The sequence below is a fragment of the Lissotriton vulgaris genome, unplaced genomic scaffold, assembly GCF_964263255.1.
Source record: "Lissotriton vulgaris unplaced genomic scaffold, aLisVul1.2 SCAFFOLD_1204, whole genome shotgun sequence".
Classification (NCBI taxonomy): domain Eukaryota; kingdom Metazoa; phylum Chordata; class Amphibia; order Caudata; family Salamandridae; genus Lissotriton; species Lissotriton vulgaris.
Window position 1 is genome coordinate 347,136 of NW_028249607.1, and position 22,693 is coordinate 369,828.

At 44.3% G+C, this 22,693-nt stretch overlaps 1 protein-coding gene across 1 annotated transcript in view; it reads left to right on the plus strand.

Moving 5' to 3' along the window:
- The window catches only part of LOC147663531 (mas-related G protein-coupled receptor member H-like), a 136,054-nt gene extending 132,351 nt beyond the window's left edge, over positions 1–3,703 (plus strand). The window contains exon 2 of the mRNA XM_086950383.1: positions 115–3,703. Coding sequence (XP_086806509.1) covers positions 115–1,099 — 985 coding nt within the window. The 3' untranslated portion in view covers positions 1,100–3,703. The remainder of the gene's footprint in view (positions 1–114) is intronic.
- The last annotated feature ends 18,990 nt before the right edge of the window (positions 3,704–22,693 follow it).

Sequence of the window (22,693 nt, forward strand, 5' to 3'; positions counted from 1 at the left end):
ACTGTTTCATTGTAATGCCTTTGTTGTAATGTAATTTGTGGTAAAGACGTCGTTGTTAAGGATGTTTTCTGAACTGAGGTGATGACCTCTTTCATTTTGTCTCATTATTGACAGGTTGGAGAGAGCACCAACAGCCGGCATAGAGGAGCTTCTGGTGAGCACCTTGAGCAGTGCCGGGATGACAGCATCTCCGGAATCTGACCAGTCACCAGAAGTAGACTCGAAATATGTGGACCCACTCCCATTTGCCAAGGCAATCTACTGCTCCTACGTGGTCTTCTCTCTAATTGGGCTGATCACAAATGGGACAATCCTCTGGTTCTTGGGTTTTCGGATCAAAAGAAACCCATTGAGTGTCTACATCCTTAATTTGGCTGTTGTTCAGTTTGTCTTCTTTTTTGCCTTTTCTATTGTAGCTATGATTTTCGTGCTGAGTCTACATGGAGTGCGCACAGGCCGCATGCCCTATGAAATCCTGCAGGCACTCTACATGTTTGGATTCCTGACCAGCCAATGCCTCCTTACAGCCATGAGTGTGGAGTGGTGCCTGTCCTTTTGGTGCCCCGTTTGGTACCACCGACGCCGCCCCAAGCACCAGTCTAGGACTGTCTGTGCAGCAGTCTGGGTCGTGTCTTGCTTTGTTGTTGTGCTGTGGCATTTATTTTGTGGGTACTCGTACCGTGCCTGTTTGGGGATGTTCATAGGTCACTGTGTCTTGGATGTGTTAATTTGCATTCCCCTGATGCTTCTCTCCAGCCTGACCATGCTCATCAAAATTTGCAGGAGACAGAGAGGTCAGCAGCTCCCGAAACTCTACATCCTCCTCTTCATCACAGTCCTTGCCTTTCTTCTCTTAACTGTTCCAGCCAAGCTGGTTGTCTTCCTGAAGGCCACGTGGCGAAGCTTTGCAATAGCCGTCTTGTGCTTCTGCATCAATAGCAGCCTTAACCCTGTGATCTATTACTTGGTGGGGAGCATCAAAAGATGGCGGCTAAAGCGGTTCATCCCAGGGGCTCTGCAGAAGGCCTTCCAGGATGAGTCTGAGCCGCCACTGCCAGTGGAACATGCACCGGTCCAACGACGGTGTGTTCCAGCCTGAAGGCCACTCCTGTAATCAGATACAAAATCATCGAACAGCCTTTGCTTCCTCACTGCTTCACTCCTTTGTGACACCAGATTTTCTCACTGTGAAATACAATTCTGTTTCTACAGAAAGAAACTTGCCTGAAAAAACATTTGCAAAACATGTAGATGGCAGATTGGCCTAGAGTGACATATACTGCCCTCAGCAGGCCAGCAATGTAATTGCAAAAAAACACCTTCACATATTTCTTCATAGCGATCACTCATGCAACTGCACATCACTTTTGTTAAAAAATGTTTTAGTATTTTATGGAGCTGATATATTCCCTGCACTCTTGTACATGTCAGCCCTCCAGCAACCTTCTTTTAAAGGGTTTCACCTAGTAAGCTGGGCATAATCAAAAGAAGATCTCTCCAACATGTTTCGGAATCACAAACAGCTTTGCCCCTCCTGAAGATCCTCAATGTGATGGGCTGATACGATTTGAGCACTGTGATGCACAGGGGATATAGGATTCCAATTAATTTCAGTGTAAAAGTAAACCTGAAGAAGTATCCATATGTATTCTGTAACGCTGGAAGGGAAGTAGCGGGGGAAGAAGACAGAAGCTCTCTTGACTCATCTGCTTCCCATGCTGCTGTGTGAATGTGGTTGCTTTATGTCTCCATCAAAAACAATGCAGACTAATCAAGAGAAAAATATGCAATATAAACCAAAGTTTGCGTCTTAGTGATATTCATGGAATGATATGATGACAGATAAAGCAGGGCCTATTATAATGTTATGACTATTTCTTCAAATGAATAGTAACTTCCCCTGTACAGAGGAAGTAAAAGCAATGCTGTCAAGAGTATACTCAAATTTGTTTGAAAATGACATTGCAAACCTCTGTGTTGTACAAGGTTTATAATATCAGCACTCTCGACTTTATCCCATTTTTGTCTCTTAAGAAATGAAGTTAACTTGCTTTCATTTTTGATTCATCCAAGGGCCAGATTTTATTTGCAAAAGGAAAATATGGTTCAGTTTGACACTTTGCAATGTAGTGTATTTCTGAAACGCTTTTAGTATTGTGCCTTCAGGTATTCAGGGGTTCGAAATGTAATAATCTACTTTTCTAAGTGAAGGGATGATTCAGAAATCTACTTGCTGTGCATAAAAATCTACTTGTACTATTTGATACTACAAATCAGTACGTCGGGACTGCACTCAATGAACGCAGCCATTAGGGAACATGTACATGTGTCTTTGGTTAGAGGACACACCAAGGGAGGTCATCTTGCAACAGATGTATTGTTTGTTGAATAAGATTACAAATTGTGAGAGGTGTGCAGGAAAAGTTAGTTCTTCTGGAAATCACTAAGTTGACAAATTCTGGTAGCATTCTCAAATCAGAGCTCTGATAACATCGTTTCAGATTTTGCTAGAGCTCATTTCAGTTTTTGGATAGTAGCAAGGCTTAGACGATGAAACATTTTCATTTATATCAAACACTAAACTTTGAGACTCTTACTGGAAATGAATAGACTACTTTTTGATCAAAGAAGGCTTTTGAACATACTCATATTTTTATTATACTGCAGTTCTGTTAATAACTGATCTCAAGTAATGCCTTTGTTCTAACTTTACAGTTGCTCTCCTTCTTACGTTAATTCCTGAAGAAGCATGATGTGAAATGCTTTGAATTTACTTTTAAGTATTCAATTTATTTCACAAACTGTTCTGTAAATTACACCATATTATAATTCTGGCCTAGTGCTTAGGTTTCCAACAGAGCAGTGGTACTGGAACTATGGGTGTGGGAGGTGCTACAGCAACGCCACATGACTTTGAAGGAAGTCACTTTGAAAGTTAAAATGAAAGAGTCCATTGTATATTTGGATAAAAAAAAACATTAAATGTTGCAACACAAAGGCAAGACTCTCAAATGTTAAGATAACTTCATCTGACCGGTTGCTGCTATTTTATTTACACTGTGCTTACTTTTTCTTTCTCAGTCCAGTCAGTGAGGGCATTTTTTAGAGTGAGTTCCTATTTTGCTTTCCTGCAGTTAACACAATTTGAGAATCCACTGTACAATTTGAGAATCCACTGTGAGGTAGCACAGATGTGCCTGCCCTGGTATGTCTTCTCTCCATGTCTTCTGCTAAACGTGCCAATCCCAAGCACAGGACTAGCGACTTGGGGCAGTGTTGGTTGCTTCTTTAAACAGCTAAACATTTACTGCTAGTTCCTCAGAGGTGCTTCGTCAATAAACCTTGATGTTTTTCCAACAATATATATGTCAGCAAAGTCTTTGCTTCAGAAAAGTACATCTAAAATAATGGTAAGAAATGTTGGGCTGCCCTCAATGTATTATGGGTGCCCTGCTGTCTCTCGATCCTAGTAAAAACAATAGCCCCCTATCTGTGGTACTATATATAGACTTATTCATAGGGCCGAAAATGTGGCCGCGTACATGAAAAATCCAATGACTACTTGAAGTTAAAATTACTTTCAAACCAGAAGCTTATCTATAAAGTTACACAAGATTTGCTTCCCAACAAAAGAAGAGGCGTTGGATGAGTTCATGATGATGAAATCAGATATCATGTTTACTAGGTTATATTTTGACCAGGGGGGAGAAAAAAGAAAACAACCTGTTTTTGAAGAAATACCAGCTGAGAACAAGGCTTACACCTCTTCTCAACTATGACAAAATAGCAAATCGTTTAGATTATATAAAGCCTGTGATGCATATTATATTTGATATGACTCTTGAATGTTTTTTTCAATTGTTGATTTATTTTTGTGTGATGTGTTAAGTTTGTCAGATATTTCACTGTATAGTTTGTATCCTCACTGCTCATATGAAACACTTTAAATTTCACGCTCAATACAATTTATAAACAGATGTATATACAAATAAATCTCATTTTGAAGAATCTTTGGTTGCACAAGGTTTGCATATAACTAATTACTTGAAAGCTGTGGTATACTGTATAAAAAACACGTTTTCCTCAGGTTTCAAATTCTGTTGCATGCCTGCTGTAGACTAAAATATTTGCTAGCATTCGCACCTAGAATTTTCAATTCTATTAAGGACACGGAGGTGAGTAATTATGCTTCTCTTTTTTTATTGCTACTCATAGCAGCCAATGAAAAAACGGTTTATTACACAAATAAACTGCAATTTCCATGATGCTTCTTGTTACATCCTATCCTGTTTGATCCTATAAGAGCCACCACTTCCTCTTCCTGAGCCTCTTTCTTTGCTCGAATTTTAGTCCATATAACTTAAAATCAAGCCCAAACTGTCATCCTCCAAAGTGGAAGAACCATAACCAAACTGGAGCTTATACATCTTCTTCAACCAGAAGTACTTCTACTCCGTCTTCTTTTCGGAAACCTGGAATGAAGAACCTAAGAAGACCTGCAACTTCTGCTAAACAGGGTATAAAGTACATACGAGTGGGAATATATTAGAGACATTATAATATAACTGGGTGGGACAATCCTCGCCTCCGTATTCTTAATAGAATTGAAAATTCGTGGCACAAACGCTAGCAATTATTTTTTTTCTATTACAGGACCAGAGACTTTGGATTATGTTAGTTTAACGCTTATCAAACACAACTGTAGCTATGTCACCCACCGGTTTATAATAAAATTGTTTAAACGTAGACTCTGATGACCAATCAGCATATTGCATAATATCTTGAATAGTTAAACCCAACATGAAAGTTTTGGATTCCATGGCACCACGAACAGAATGTGCCCCAAGCAATTGTATATCAATACCAGCTTCTTACATAATTGACTTTAACCACCTGGCTATCGTAGCCGTTGACACTAGTTTATAGGTTTCTGTAGCGCAATCAATAATTGTGTTGAACCATCTGGTCATAAGAACCGAGTACACTCTTCATAGGCCTTCAGGCACTGAATCACACATAACTTTGTACTGGGAAAAGCATGATATTCAATACTTTTTGATAATGTTTTTGTCCTGCCAGTAAAGTTAAAATGGACTTCTTCTGGAGTAAATACTCTACCTGTAAGATCCAAAGCTCTGCCGTCCAACGAACGTCTGCAGGCAGATAAACATGGCCAGTATAGATGTCAACTGTTTTCTAGATAACAGATTTTTAGCTGGCCACTTATCGAATATTGAAAGGACTAATGAAACATCCCACAGAGAGGAGTTTTTCGGTTTAGGAGGATTCGCTACTCTGATTCCTTTTAATAATTTACAAACTAATGGGTGCATACCGACTGGTTTGCCATCTATTTGGGTATGTCCAGCGGAAATAGCCGACCAAAAGTTATTGACTGAACGATAGGCCAATCAATCCGACGCCTTGTTTCACAAGTAATGTATAACATGAAGTAAGTCTGCACCCACGGGATCCACTTGTAGTTCCACACACCAACGAACCCAGCCTTTCCAGGCTAAAGAATATTTTTTCCGTGTGGCGGGAGCCCAGGCTTGTTTAATGAACGCCAAAGCATTGCCCGAAAAGCCAGGCATTTCCCATTGTTGCCGTAAAGCCTCCATGCCATCAGGGACAACTGTTCCGATGTTACCATCGGGTGCATTTCTCCTTGAGGGCCCTGGAGCATCGTCGAGGACCACAGAATCATTCTGGGCAAGTCGCAGCTCATTTCTAAGAGCACTGGGAACCAAGGCTGCGACTTCCAAAAGGGTGTTACTAAAATCATCTCAGCTAGTTGATGGGTTACCTGCGTCGCCACTCTGGGAATCAGAATGAACGGAGGGAAGGCATAGTTCAGGCCCATTGATTGACCAGTCCTGAGAAAGGGCGTCCACCAATTTTTGTAACGGATCTGGCCTCCAGGTGAAAAACGTCTGCAACTGTCGATTCAGTATGGACGCGAAAAGGTCTATCTGGCAAGGGCCCCATATGTCCTGCAACCATTGAAATATTTGGGGTTGGGGTTGCCAATCGATGTAGTCCTGGAGGTATCTGGAATTCCAGTCTGCCACAGTGTTCGACTGTCCCGTAATGTATTCCGCAATGACTGAGATCTGATGAGTCAGGCAATAGTACTAAAAGTCCTTTGTTATCTCCACTAGTAGTGACAATCTCATACCTCCCAACTTGTTGATATAGCTGAGATATTGTCCATCCTGAGCAGGATGCAACAAGAGATCTGTTTGGGAGAGATGGTCCGGATCGCAAACAATCCCACCAGCAGCTCCAGGCAATTGAGGTGGAGATCTAACTCCCGCAAGGACCACCTTGCTCCTGTAGAGATATCTCCGGAACATTCCCCCGAGCCCCAACGACTGGCGTCTGACTCTATAACGACCTCTGGTTGGGAGTCTACAATGGCTCTGCTGGTCCAGCAGATATTGGATCTTCTGTCTCTGAAGTGCCCGGTAATGAAGAGGGCCCACAAAGATTGCCTGAATGGAGGATGCTTGCTAATAGTCCCACTATTCTGGAGATTGTCCATAGAGAAACTGTTTGTTTTGATAATACCGTTGTGATCTCTTTCTTGAGATCCCTCAATTTGGAGCGTGGAAGACTTAGTTGAGCTGTCTGGGAATTTATGACAAATCCTAGAAAATCCACCGTCTGAGAAGGACTTGGGTTGGTTGATCACAAAACCCAGATTTTTTAGAAGGGACATAGTCATCTGTAAATGTAGCGTGGCTAAGGATTGTGTCTGTGCCATGATGAGTATATCGTCCAGATATACAATCATGCGGATGCCCTGTTGTCGTAAGTAAGCAATCAGCGGTTTCATTAGCTTGGTGAAATAAAATGAAATGAATGAAATTAAATTTGATTTGTAGAGCGCATGGCTGCCCGAAAGCGTCCGAGCGCTTGCCTAGGGAACCCGTCCTGGTATTCCCCTGCGAAATAACCCATTACTGGGCATCCCCAAGGAGAAAGCCAGGCATCCCGCTGCGAGGGGCCGTTGTGGAGATTTAGCACACTATTGCCCAGAGTTGCAGAGTGGGACTCCATGATTGGAATAGGCACCGAGGCGAGAATTGTCAGGTCCGGGGAACTTTGAGCCCAAGACCCGCCGAAGCGGGGAATTGAACCCTGGTCTGGGCCAGACCTCTGCATCAGGGTCTGCCGCTCCAACCACTTGAGCCACACTTCTCCACTTGAAGCACCAGGGAGCTGAGGAAAGCCCGAAGGTAAGGGCCAAATACTCCAACCACTTGCCCCACCATCGGAGTTGCAGGAAACGATGATGGTGAGGACAGATATGTATCATCAGAAGTCTAGTCTGATCATCCAATCTCCTTTCTTTAGTAAATCTGCCAAGAGAGAGAAGCCTTCCATATTGAAGTGTTTGTATGTCATGAATTGGTTGAATTCCCTTCAGGTTTAATACTAACCTGTGACCACCACCTTGCTTCTGTACCAAGGAGACATTGCTGCAGAAACCGCGAGGCCCGCTGTGGCAGTAGGCAACCGCACGTTTCTACCGCAATTCTTCTATTTCTGTATCTATAAAGGCGCACTCTTGTTGAGAAAAACTGAGTTGCCTCAGTTGAGTGTCTTGGAATAGAGTCTGATAAAAATCTAGTTGGAATCCGAATGGTCTGTAAATGCATTGTGTGATAACATTCTCCATTTGTGAGTGAAAAACTGTATCCGACACCCCTTAAGGTAAATGGGACATTGGAGTAAGACTTATTTGCAGAATTTTGGGCTTGGAGCCCCGCTCGGTGTCCGCCCCTGTTGAAATGCCATCTGTTAAATCTTTGTCTCGTGGGGTAGAAGGTACCCCCTCTGGTGGGGTCCCAATCTCCACGAACACGTCGGTAGTCTCCTTTGGGAGAACCTTAATAATACTGGGGGCCCTGGGAGTGCCCTCTGCCTCACCCGGCCCTGTTAAAAAGGCCCACATGGAATACCCTTTTGATCCTAGATTGGACCTTGTCCAAAGAGGTAAATGTGCCCACATATTTAGAGACCTCCTTCACGAATCTGTCTCCAAAGAGGTTTCCCTCCGTTAAAGTGCCAGGTTCGGCCGCCCCTAGCTCCGTCAAGTTTGAGTCCATCCTCCTCTGCAAAGATTTGCGTCTCTCCGTGGAGATGGCGCAATTGGTGTTCCCTAATGGGCATATCGCTTTCTGCGTCCAGCCCGCTAACACATCCGGATTCACAGGCGTGGCCGATTCCTTTGCTACTAAGGCCATATCAGGCATCTTGGCAAAGGGCCCTGCTACGTCTAAGAGTTTGTCCTGGCAACCCCGCCAGGCACGGTTGATCCCTTTTTTTGGGATCTTTTGCAAATTTCTTAAGGAAGGTGAGGAGACTGGTGTTGATATCAGGCATCCCCGCCACCTTATCCAGAATGTCGGCCGAGGGCACTCGGAGCACAGTCTATTGCGCACTTCTTTGTTGAATCCTTTCCTCAGCTTATCATGTAGATGATCTGCCACCTCGTACAAGCGAGGGTGTACAATATTCACCGGATTAAACGTGAATGGAGTGTTAGGATTATCGTGTGTATTATCTACGGTCTTCCTTGTTCTTTTCTTGGGTGGAGCCTCCTCATCAACCTTGTCTGTGCCCGTGGTGTCAGTGTCTGTGTTCACTTTCTCCTTGCGTTTTAGCCTTGGGCAAACTAGCGAGCGCATCAGCATGTGGCCATGGCCATGACTTAGGCTTGTCTGTACTGTTATCAGTTTAAGGATCAGTAGGGGCTTGAACTCCATGCGGCTTCGCAAAGCACTCTAGTTGCTTGGTAATGGGTTTTGAGGTGGTTGCCCAGGCTTGCTGCACAGTGCTACGGGCTGCCTTCTCAATGGCCCTGTTGACAGACTGTTGGACGATGGCGTCTAGAGCATCAACAGTCTTCTATTGGGTTGTTTGCATTGACGTATTGCACTGATAGACAGCTGCAAGTCCCAGTTTTCAGCTACATTCTCTAATGGAAAACTCTGTTTTTTTCACTTTTAATGCCGTCCGTTGCACTTATCAGTTGATTGTTGGCTGCTGATCATCAGCCAGGCACAGTTTGTATTTTTCCCGTCACTTTCGGATTAGGGTGCTGAGTTGCAGAGTCAGCTCTCCCCCTTTAGACCCTCTTAGTCACTGTTGAAAAAGACACGAGGTGATTCTTGAGGACCATAATTGACAAGTCAACCTAAATCTAATCATTTGCAGAGGTAAAATATTCGGGTTACTAGTAATTGTTTCCTCTTAGTTGCATTCTAAAATCAAATGAAAATTACTATGAGGCGTGGCAGTAACCCTGCACACCACCTACTCTTTTTGGGAATTTTTTTTTCATACACAATTTGCTGAATCAGAACTTTTGGGATGTACCTGGTGGAAGCAGCGTTTCCACTGGTGATCCCAAACTTAATCAGTCTTGAAGACTCACTCACCTACATTCCAGGTTTTATAGAGTCTCAAAGTTCGATCTTTCTGTGCATATAAATGTGAGAATTAATGTCATTTCATGGTATGAATGTACTGTACTGATAATCCACAGCAGGATGAGGGACATTTAATCGAGGGCTTGTTTTATACCCTGTGCTTTGAAGACAAACTGATTACATTTTGAAGTTTTCTCCACAAATTCAACTTGGCTCCTGCATCATTGCACAACTGCCTGCTGGGTCTGAATTGCTATAATGGAAGGGGATAGCTGGTGGTGTATTTGATATGTTCATATTGGGTAGGGCCAGGAATGTGAGGCCAGGAGTAGAAGGATAAGCACCAGAAGGACCAGAGCTAGGCGTGATGGACCAGAATTAGAAGGAATGGGCCAGGAGGTCCAAAGCTAGCAGCACTATGTGGACAAGAAGCATCGGATCAGTGGGTCTAAGAACAGGGCCTGGGATTTCAGGTTCAGAGTACAGAGTGGTGCACAAAGACCTAACAAAATCAGAGTCGGGACAACCAGAGGGAGCAAACGAGGATGGTCATGATGATCTGGTCCGGGTCCTAGAAAGCTGAAAGCATCAGAACCAGCTAAAAACAAAAGAACAAGGGATAGTAGACCCAGAAACAAGGGGCCTATGAGAGCAAAAAGGACCAGGGTGAGAAGGAAAAGGATAGGCAAGACCAGAATGAACAGAGCCAGGAGAACTCTGCTGGGCGCAGCTATTATCATCATGGCCGGAACAAAAGTGGAACTAGAGTAGCTCGCCAAGAAGAACCAGGACCACTTCAAACAGAACTAAAAAGACCAAGGCCAGGAGGACCACAACTGCAATGAACAGGACCTGGAGGACCAGAAATATCAGGATTAGGACTGCGGATATTTGGACCAGGATCAAAAGGACAGGAACGAGGAAGAGCTAGAGGGCCAGGAACAAGAATAGGAAGAGGGTCAGTGCACCAGGATTAGGATGAGTAGAGCAACACGGTGCTGATGAGTTAGGCTTAGAAAAACCTTACCTAGAAGGGATAAGAGTAAGAGGAGCAGGACTAGTGGGCAGTGATTGAGGAGGACAGCAGCACCGGATCAGAAAAGGGAACGATAAAACTAAACCAGGAGTGGACAAGGGCTATGAAGATCAGTAATAGGAGAAACAAGGTGTTGTAAATGGAAATAAGATCTCACGAACAGGTACTTCAGGAAACAGCTTTATTGCAGCACAGAACAGGTAGGACCATCCCTCATCTGACCAGAGCTCCAACTGCCAACAAGGCGAAGGAGAACTCCAGAACTAGGAACACCCACAGTAATCTAGAGTGCCAGCCCAAGAGGAGAGCTAAGCACTGTACAGCATATCTTCCCCCTTTAACAAGAAAAGAAAACAAATATAAAAGAAAACACAAAAAGATCAATGTACATAGTCATTCAGATAGGTGGGTGGACGACGAGAGCGAGGACTTCTCAACCTGGCTTCAAACGAGGAAGAAGAAGAAATGGTGGGAACAGAAGTGGTGGGGGCAGAATCAACCAAAGAACTACCATGCACACACAAAGAAGTGGAAGCATCCCCACTACCCACCTCCCCCCGTACAGTTGGCTGAGAGGTGGAACAAGAACCACCACCAGAAGTCAACAAGTACCCATTGCACCCCCCAGAACCACCAGCCATTAAACCATCAGAAGAAAAATCTTTCTTCTTTTGGTATAGTGCTACCCTCCTATAGTTCCAACTTTCCCCATTGGCCAGAACAACAAAATGTGGAAAGACTTTCCTAACTCTGTAAGGACCTCTAAACTTGCTAAGACCCTTAGTACACCTACCCGGCTTTACTTTAACAAGATCACCCACAGAGATAGGTAAGGGAACATTACTTTGGGATAAGAGCTCTTCATCATCTAAACACCTTAACCAAGCAGGAGTCAATCTTGTCACTGGTGCACGCCCACGCATTAATTCAAAGGGAGATTTTTCACCATTCTTATGAGGCGTTGACCGGTAAGCCCAGACAAGTTCTTGTACACGCTCATGCGAAAAACAACCACCTTCTACAAACATTTGAATCACCCCCTTCACAAGACGATTCACCCTCTCCTAAAGACCATTTCCTTGCGGATTGTAAAGACTTGTCTTCTGATGTCTGATGCCACATTCACGTACAAACGAAGCCATTTTCGATGATGTCAATTGAGTGCCATTATCCGAGATAAGGACAGAAGGGTATCCCTCATTCAAGAAAACACCCTTCAGAAAGTTAATGGTGGTATCAGTATTTATCTCCTTCACAAACTGTACACAAAGCCACTTCGAGTAACAATCAATAATAACAATAGCATAACGTTGATTTAAAGGTAACTCACTCATAGGGCCTATAAAATCCAAACAGACACTGTGCCAAGGTACATTTTCAAATCCAATTTTCTGCGGTGACTGAGATCCCACAATTTTCAAACGCTTCTCCCCTTCTTTGCAAAAACTACACCTCAGCACACAATCCACTGCATCACTATCAACAGTAGGCCACCAAAAGTTTTCTTTAACACGACGTTGGGTGAGGCTTTGGCCCAAATGGCCCTCATGAGCCAAGTCAAGAATCCTACTCCTTAAGGAACAAAGCGATCACCCCGCATCAAAACATCCTTCCCTTCCAAGGAAAGCTCATCCAAGACCTTCAAAAATGGTCTAACCTGAGGGTCAACAGTGCTCTCCCTTCTTGCTCCTTTCGAGACAAGATTTATAACTGCTTTTAAAATCTGATCCTCCTCCATACCTTTTGACCACTCATCATGAGAAAAAGAACCACCTCCCAAAAACAAAACATCATCTGCTATAGCAACTGCTAAATCATCCAAGACATCCTTAGAGGGACCGCCACAGCTAGTGGATCGCACAGGCAGACGCGACAAGCAATCTGCTTGAATGTTTTTCCAGCCATGAACAAACTCAATCTCACATTGGTAGTCTTGTAGACGAGAGGCCAATCTCGCCAACCTGGGAGACCCTTTTCCAGCACCACCCGGAGCTAAAACATTTAAAAGGGGTTTATGGTCCGTACGGAGAACAAACTTGTACCCCCACAAGTAGGTCCTAAAGTAACTCGTGCCCCAAGCAGCAGCAAGAGCCTCACGCTCTATGACTGAGTAATTAGATTCCGAGACAGACAAGGGCCTGGACGCAAAAGCGATGGTCTTCTCTTCCCCTCCATGCTTTTGCAAGAGAACTGCACCAAGACCTACAGCACTGGCATCAACCATCAAGATAGAGGACCGACCAGTATCAAAAAAGATAAGAACATTAGCAGTCTTAAGTTCCCCTTTGATCATATTGAAGCAAGACTCATGCTCAACAGTCCAATTAAATTTGACACCCTTTTTCAACAAGTATCTCAAGGGAGCGGTCTTGGAAGAGAAATCCCTCACGAATTTTGAGTAAAATTCGATCAAACCCATGAAGGACCAAAGTTGATCTTTGTCAACGGGGAAGGGAGCTAGTTCAATGGCCTCCAACAAGTTCTTCTTAGGTTTAATGCCTTCCTCAGACAGGCAAAAACCCAAGTACTCTATTTCCTTCAGAAGAAACGCACACCCTTCTCAACGTAAGACCAGCATCATCCAGTCTTCGTAACACGCTCTGCAAAATCCCATTGTGCTCCTCCAGAGAATCTCCATAGATCAAGATGTCATCTTGAAAGTATAATACTTTATCTAGACCCTTAAAAACCTCGGAAACTAGTCTCTGGAATACACTAGCAGCAGAGACAAGTCCGAAGGGTAACCTCGTGAATTGGAAGGTCCCTTCGCTAGTGATGAATGCAGTCAAATGTTTGGACTTATCATCTAAGCAAATCTGATGGTACGCATGCTTTAGATCTAATTTACTAAAAAACTTGGCCCCCTTGAGTGTCGACACTAACTCACTAATATTTGGTAGTGGGAACACATCAGCAACCACACATTTATTCAATGAACGCAGGTCCACACAGAACCTAATTTTATTGTCTGGTTTCTGCAAAATTACTACTGGTGAAACCCACGGGGACGCCTCAATAGGTTCAATGATGCCACCTTGAAGCATTTCTTCCAAAGTAGCCTTAACTTCTTTTCGCAAAGCGAAAGGGACTCTCCTCACTTTATGCTGGACAGGACAACTACCTTCCTTGAGGATTATATGGTGGGAATAGCCTACGAGTTCCCCCAACTGATCCCTAAAGACATTTTTAAATCTATCCAGTATCTCATCTACAGATGAATTATCAACAATAGACACTGGATCATCAGACCTAGGATTAACTACAATATGCAAATCATACTGATGGTGACGTCCTAAAATGGCCTGTCCATCAGTTGAAATGTATACTTTTCCAGATGCTGACCTATTTTTAAACTCAATCTTTCCCTCGAAGTAGCCCAATAGGTCAATTTTCTCGCCTTGATATCCAGACGGAAAAATGTCACACTCCTTCAAAACCTTTTCACCCCACACACTCTTCATCAAGGTTAGTGGGATAATGGTCCACTTAGAACCTGTGTCAACCATGAGACTAACAAACTTCTCATCAATCTTAAAGTCAGCTTTAAGAGCATTTCCCCTTCGATCCCTGCAAGAGCATACCGTGTCACACAGAACTAATATATTGTTCATATCACGCTTCAAATCACCACACTCACTGACCACTGTCACTCTTGAGTTATTTCTATTTTTGCACATCTTTGCAAAATGCCCCATCCTTCCAAAACATAGACACTCCTTATTATTCGCAAAACAGAACTTGGCATCTGAAGTATCCGAAAAACTCCCACACTTTGAACACATTTTTTGACCATTCTTATTACTAGATGATTGTTGCACATTCTTTTTTTGGAGAACATAGCCCTTTTTCCTAACAATAGCAATAGCCATCGCCTCCTCATAACTATTGTCACTAATCACACTCTTATTGGAAACTTCCGCAACTTTTGTTTCCAAACCACTCTTCTTTAACTCTTTCATACATTTCTCGCTTTCTTCTACAACTTTAGCCAGCTCTATAGCCACTTTCAAAGTTGGATTCTTCGCTGCCCATAATCGTTCTTGGACCTTCCTGTTGTTAGCCTGAACAATTAGTTGATCTCTAATTAGTTCATCCGCCATTTGACCAAAATGGCACTTCACAAATAGTTAAGAGGAACATTACCTACAATAGGTAAGAGGAACATTACCTACAACTCACGGGGACCTCTATGGGCAATTGTGCCACCCCGGTATACACGAATACATTCATGAATGTTTTAAAAAATAAACACATTTTAAGCAAGGAAACTTGGGTGAAGCATGCTCCTCTATTCTTACGTTACATAGATGACATCTTTGTACTGTGGCAGGGTACCCATCAGGAACTCATAACAGCCTTGGAACACCTCAATACCATCAATTAGCGAATTTAATTTACATATGAAGTAGACAAGACTTCTATCTCATATTTGGATGTATTTCTCACACTGAAAAAGAATAGAATTGCCACCACCCTGTTTAAGAAAGAAACGGACCGGAATAACTTGCTTCACTGTAGAAGTTTTCATCAACTTCCACTGAAAATAATCTACCCCTTTCCCAATTATCTAGAGTGAAAAGAATCGTATCAGACCCTTATGATTTACAGATCCAATCAGCAAACATGATCAAGCACAGCTGAAATGTACGCTTAAAATGAGAGAAGAACTATTACAACCATCATTCATTCAAAATCAAACAACCCAGGACAGTAGTTCTGTCAAAATACTCCATATTGAGCCAACAATGATTTTAAACGCGCACTCACCTGGTTGCCACCTTCATAGCGGGCCAGTGATACGCCTGAACAGCGACTCCTTCGCTGCAACGACCCACTTCAAAACTAATGTTTTGCCGCCATTGACGGCGAGGAGTAGAGGCCACGCCTACCTCTAGGCCACGCCCACCCGCCGCACTATATAAACGCTGTCTCTAGCGCTACACTACCAGAACCCTGCAATCTCCTGAGGCGGAAGCCGGGAGACGACGGAATCTTTTTTAAAATTGTATCTTTCTTGTGTCACTTATAAAAATACTTTGCTGATTTTAAACGCGCACTCACCTGGTTGCCACCTTCATAGCGGGCCAGTGATACGCCTGAACAGCGACTCCTTCGCTGCAACGACCCACTTCAAAACTAATGTTTTGCCGCCATTGACGACGAGGAGTAGAGGCCACGCCTACCTCTAGGCCACGCCCACCCGCCGCACTATATAAACGCTGTCTCTAGCGCTACACTACCAGAACCCTGCAATCTCCTGAGGCGGAAGCCGGGAGACGACGGAATCTTTTTTAAAATTGTATCTTTCTTGTGTCACTTATAAAAATACTTTGCTGATTTTAAACGCGCACTCACCTGGTTGCCACCTTCATAGCGGGCCAGTGATACGCCTGAACAGCGACTCCTTCGCTGCAACGACCCACTTCAAAACTAATGTTTTGCCGCCATTGACGGCGAGGAGTAGAGGCCACGCCTACCTCTAGGCCACACCCTCACCCCCTCTCTTTCCCTTTTTAGGGATGTGCATTTACCGTACGCGCAGCGGATGGGCGCAGCGGGCGCGCCGTCAGCGCGCCGAAGGCGCGCCAAAGGCAAGCCCGTCTTCGCCCGTCCTCGCCAAATCCTCGCCTCTCGCCAGACCCCCTGCCCAAAAAGTCGTCTACGACAGTAACACTCTGCGGTCGCTTAACATCGGCCCCAGATGCAACAATATAGAAGGTTGCATAGGTCGTACCTCCCTCTACTGCAAGCTTTGTAATCTGGCCATACCGGAACCATGCCTGACAAGCCATAAAGAGACTATAAGAAACGATACCTCACTCACCATCATGCAGCTGAACGTCAGATCGCTGGTTAAACACCATGCAGAGGTAAGAACCCTCCTAATGGATGAGAACCCAGACATAATGTTTCTAAGTGAAACATGGCTTAAAGATGACCTTACTAGCATCCCCAATTTAACAATACCAGACGGGTTTTCTATGACGTGCATCAATAGAGACTCAAGAGGAGGCGGCATTGCTGCCATCTATAGAACCCCCTTTACCTGCTCCTTCCAAAAGGAAAGCATTGCAGACTGCGAATGTGCCCGCTTTAAAATCTCCACGAGCCCCCACTGCACTCTCTCGGGCCTTTTTATCTATAGACCCCCGGGGCCTTCTGCTAAGTTCACGGAAGAGGTCATCGATGCTACACATGCCTGGATCACTGGCTCGGCTAATTTCACGATTTTAGGAGATCTCAATCTCCACTTAGACAATGAAACAGACGCTAAAATTAGCAATTTTGTCGCGGACTTAGCCGCCTTGCAACTAACCCAGTTGGTCAAAACTCCCACACATGTAGCAGGACACTTACTTGATCCAGTTTTTACTAACATTCCTGAGGCCAAAACGGATGACCCTAAACCCATGGCATGGACGGATCATTCATTAGTAACCCTCTCCATTCCGAACAATTCCCCTCCCAAGAAAAAATTACCCACCTCCTGTTTAAAAAGACCCTGGCATAAACTCCGACAAGGTGACCTTGCGGCCAGTCTGGGACAACCTACCCTGGAGATCACAGACGACATAGATAAATCTTATGCGTCTTTCCAGGACTGGATCACCAAGGGGCTGGATACTATCATACCAGCCAAGTGGACTAAAGGACGCAGTACTCCTTCCAACCCTTGGTTTGACGAGAGCCTGAAAAAAATGAGGAAAGCCTGCAAGAAAATAGAACGGCAATGGAGGAAGGAATATAAGCAGGATGATAAAATCTTATACCTGGCTTCGCTGAAATCATACCACAAGGCAATTCGGATTGCCCGTGCGGCCTTCTACGCTTCTGAAATAGAATCCAGCTCAAACCCCACGAAAACCATCTTTCAAATAGTGCAAAAAATACAAAACGGAGCCAAACCGGCCACTCATATCACCTCTACGCAACAATGTGAAGACCTAGCTACCTTCTTCACAGACAAGGTGAAGAAAATTTACAACACCTTCACCCAGGACATCCCAGGAGACGCTGATTCTCCTAACGCCACCTTCGGAGACGCTAAGCTCACTTGCCTACCCGCCATCTCCAGTGATGAACTTGCCAAACTCTGTAGGAAGGTGAAGTCGGGTGCACCCACAGACCCAATGAGACCTAGTCACTTTCTAGGAGCCCTGGAATTCTTCCTCCCACCCCTAACCGCGATTCTGAATCTATCATTTGCTACGGCCACGGTACCCATCTGCTGGAAACAGGCCTGGGTAACCCCGATTATGAAAAAAACCCTCCCTAGACCCCGCCAAACCAGAGAATTACCGACCTGTCTCACTGCTACCTGGGGTCGCTAAATTAGCAGAAGCCCACGCGAATAAAATACTCAGTGAATATATGGCGGAAAATAACATCCTGGACCCCTCCCAACACGGCTTCAGGCCGGGCCATAGTACGGAATCCGCGCTCCTCACCTCCTCTGAGAGCCTGCGGGAAATCATGGACACCGGTAAAAGTGCCGCGCTGATACTGCTTGACCTTAGCGCAGCCTTTGACACGGTGTCCCATGCCATTCTCTTAAAACGCCTGGAAGATATAGGAATCGTGGACTCAGCGCTCCAATGGTTTCGGTCTTTCCTAACCAGCAGATCATTCAGGGTATCTGCCCCCCCCCGTTTATCTCCAAACCCCAAGACATAGGACAAGGGGTCCCACAGGGCTCAGCTCTCAGTCCCTCCCTGTTTAATCTATATATGCAACCTTTGGCGGAGGTTGCTAAGAGATGGGGCCTCACGATGGTGTCGTATGCTGACGACACTCAGCTGGTCATCAGCCTTAGTGAGGCCCCCTCCCCGGAGGCCACCAACTTCAGGGATGGACTGTCTGCCGTCGCCAAATGGATGACAGCAAATTGCCTCCAACTGAACGGTGGTAAAACCGAGGTTTTGATAATGGGGAAAAACAGCAACAACTGGAACGATTCTTGGTGGCCTCAGTCCCTGGGCCCAGCACCCCCTCCAAAAAACTTAGTAAAAAATCTAGGGGTGTGGCTGGACTCGACCCTGAGTTTCCAATCGCACACTAAAAAAGTTGCCGCAACCTGCATTGGACTACTGAGAAGCCTATACCCCATCCTAGGCTATTTCGACTCCAAGACACGACAACTCATAGTACAGTCTACTATCTTGTCAAGACTGGACTATGCGAGCGTCCTGTTGCTTGGAACTAATAAAGCTGAGATAAAAAGATTCCAACGAATCCAGAACTCGGCAGCTAGAGCGATAGTAGGCCTTCCAAGAAGATGCTCAGCAAGAGCGACTATGTACAGACTTCACTGGCTGCCCATAGAAGCCCGTATCCAGTTCAAGGCCCTCTTATTTGCCTTTAAAATCTTGAAGAATGAAGGCCCAGAGCTTCTCCGTCCTCTGATGACCCCCTATAGGCCCAAACGGAACCTCCGGTCTATGGGGCAACATCTAGCTCTGATACCCCAGACGAAATTTTGTCGCATCGGAGGTCGCTCCTTCAAGCTCCTGGGGGCCAAGCTGTGGAACTCCCTCCCTTTCCACATCCGCTGCATGGATGATTTACTAGCCTTCCGAAGAGCGATCAAATCCCATCTATTTCCCGCCCCGTAGGTCCCTCTTTCGTATTCAGTAGATTGTGTTACGGTTCTAGCGCCGGGACGCCCCGTCGCTGGGGCAGCTGTTGCGCTCTACAAAACAGGTAACATAACATAACATAACATAACAATATAAACAAATCATTAGATCACATTGGCCTTTATTAGCAGGGGAACCAGACTTCAAAGGAATCTTCTTCACCAACACACCAATATTCGGCTATACAAGTAGTAAAATCATTCAGGAACTTCAAAAGCCTTCTACACACACTGATAAGGATGTACATAAAGGGACAATCCCTTGCCGTAACTGTAGCAATTGCCACAATATCATCAAAGGCAACACAATCACACATCCCATGCGAGGTACACCAATCAAATTAAGGGTCACAGCAACATGTGACAGAGCCAATGTCATTTATCTTTTGAAATGCCCATGCGGTCTTGTGTACGTTGGCAAAAACATCAGGAAAATAAAGACATGCATATCCGAACATAAAAGCAACATCAGAACAAATAATTTGAAATCAACAGTAGCACTGCACTTCAATGAACGGCATCATAACATATCACAATTGAAATTCACAATCCTCAAAGTTATTGAGAAATCAGCCGGAAGAGACAACAACAGAACTTTGCTGCAGAGAGAGAACAATTGGACTTATTTACTTGATTCAATGAAACCCAACGGACTCAATGACCATCTGGAATGCGCTTGCTACCTGTGAACTTAAATGACCTCAATACGTTGTATAGCACCTAATTTAACACCTTTGCCATGTATACACCCACACTGATCACAGATCTGACACCGCCTGTTCATATTTTGGCACATAATTTCTATTGAGTTATTCCATTCACACGCATGACACAATATCACTGATTTTATTCAACATGCACATCTTGTTACTTGACCAATGCTACTCAGTATGATCACGATATTGATACAAAAATTTAATTGACAGTCCTTCATTATTTATACCATTCATACATACACACGTTTGTTTAATTTCCAATCCGACATAGTTGTCAATGATTTAGGTTCGTATGTACCATTCAAACAGGGAGCTGACCTGAGCGTCTAGGACATTACGTCCTTTTGTTATTCTCATTCAGCAGGATCATAAATATGGTGACAACACCTAATTGATAGCCCTCCCGGAGTTTCATATACATATTATCCAATCACAAGTATGTTTAGAGCTTCGACTGTTCATTTGACCCCGAGACATTATGGTCAATGCCTTATGCCTTTTTGATGCTAAATGCACCATTTAAAGATGGCGCTGATTAGAGCGCCGAGGATACTAAGTCCATTGTTTATTTTCACTCGCGCTTAGTACGTGATCACCATGCTCACTAACGCTTTTTTTAAAACCGCACATATGCGTCTGCCACAAATATCAATTTAATTTCACGTGTCACTTCCTTTACACTTATGCACTGAAATCGTTTTTAAACCATGCGTCTTTCATAATTGTTATTCTTTAACTTCATGTATCACTTTCCTTCACTTAAGTACCGCAATCGTTTTCAAACCGTGTGGTTCACCCGCATCACAAGCCCATTCTATCAACCATTGTATGCACTAATCACTGATCACCTTCATGATTTTTGAATACCGCAGCTCACCCGCAAACGCCGCTAAGATCATTTCACCACAATTACAATAGTGCTTTACAACGCATGCTGAACATTAGCAAAATGTTCCATTTATGATTCACATGAATTCGTCTTTTCACGCAAAATTTAAGCTTCAGTTTGAAGCAACACCTTGATTGTTTACCCATATTTTATGAACCCATTTGTTTTGGGTGTGGACACTCATTTAGTTAAATTTTCTAATAGGTTTTCCCCTGAAGAAGTGCATGCGAGTGCACTAAAGGCATTGGGAATGCTACTCAAAATGATTGTTTTGTTTACTAAGGAAGAGTAAACTCAATCCATTGGATTTACTGCTTAAATGCATGATGCAAATAAATCTTGAAGCTTATATCTTGAACAAGGACTGATTATTCTCTTGAATTTAACTTTTGTCTGAACAAATAATCGCACTCAGAGCGATCGAAGTTGAGCCCAGAGGGTCGTCCCCTAAGTCTAGGAGATGCATGACAGAGAGCAGTAACTGTCCCACACTGAGAAGTGTCGAGGTGTAAGAGGGGCGGCAGTGGAACATCGCTGCCAAGGTTTCAGAATGCTATGTATGGCATTTTCATTACTTCAGTGCAATTATGAGTGACATTTCAAAATTATGAATGACATTTCAATGGCTATAAGTGTCCCTTTCTTGCGAGCAAAACCAACACACTAAAATTCGCAGATGAACAGCCCGCCACACACAGCATCGGGCATTGATTGGGGTGCAAGCCTGGCCGAGGGACACACACAGAGCCAGGCGGCAGCGGAGTGAGCCGGGAGCTGTATTATTATAAGTCCATTGCATGGCTTGTGAATACAAGGTCACTGCAACGTCAACTACCAGGACAGGCAGCTGACTGACCCACGCTAAGGGCAATTATACTTTTGAGTCTGGTTGGTAACCCTCTGTGCTTAGACTGACACTAGTATTGCACTTAAACTGCCAGGCGAGCTGCGACGGTTTGGTTTACAGCCTGCTGTGAACCGAGCTGGGAGTCGAGTGGGGGTTGTGAATAAAGGCTTGCACGAACACTGCCATAGCACATTCCACGAGGGTCCATTTACCTTGGGGAATTGCCATATAGTCTGATGAAGTAACTGCTAATATGTGCTTCCCAATGATTAAATAACAAGCAGATTTTTTTATTCAAAATAAGGGGTTTGTGCCCTAAGGTAAATAGGGTTTCAACGCCAAAGGACCAGTTACACTCAAATGCAGAACTTACTTTAGGAACAAGCGGTGCGAAAAAAAAACGCCTGCGAGTGGTGCGCACGCACGCCACTACGAGCCATATGTCTTCAATTATCGCGCCCGTGTCTGGGCACAATAATTGAAGACATATGGGCTTTGGTGCACGTAACAGACACCAATAGGCCATGGGCGGAGCAATGGGCCTGCCTTTGGCCTATTGCGTGCTCTATTAAAAAACACAAGCACACAAAGCCACATAGCGGAACCAAAAAGGAAAAGCACACGCACAAGCGTGTGCGAATCCAGGGTCCGTTTCAAGACCCTCTACAAAATGGCTCGCCTGTGCACAACTCCTGCGCAGTGCACCACGAGGGGCGAGCCCTAAAAATGGCGAAAAATCGGAAGGAAGCAACGAAGACTGGAGGAGGCAGCCCAGCACACCAGGAAGAGCTGGATGCCATTGAGGAGCAGGTGGCGGCTGTCATCCCAGACAAGTTGGTGGCAGGACTTCCAGGACAGGACAGTGTTGAGCATGAGGAACTGCAAGACACACAGGCTAAACTGCTACAAGCGGCAATGTTGGTAACAAGTTAATGATGTGCAGTTTATTTACTAAGGTACCAGGCCTCATTAGTGACATGCATTGTGCAAAGGGAAGTCATGTATGTCAATAACAGTGTAGTGTCACATAAATACCTTGTACCCTGGACAGTCAGATGTTGCATAGTTCAATCCAGATCCCTCATGTACATCACAATACATATGTCAAAAGTGTAGTACCAGCCCACTGC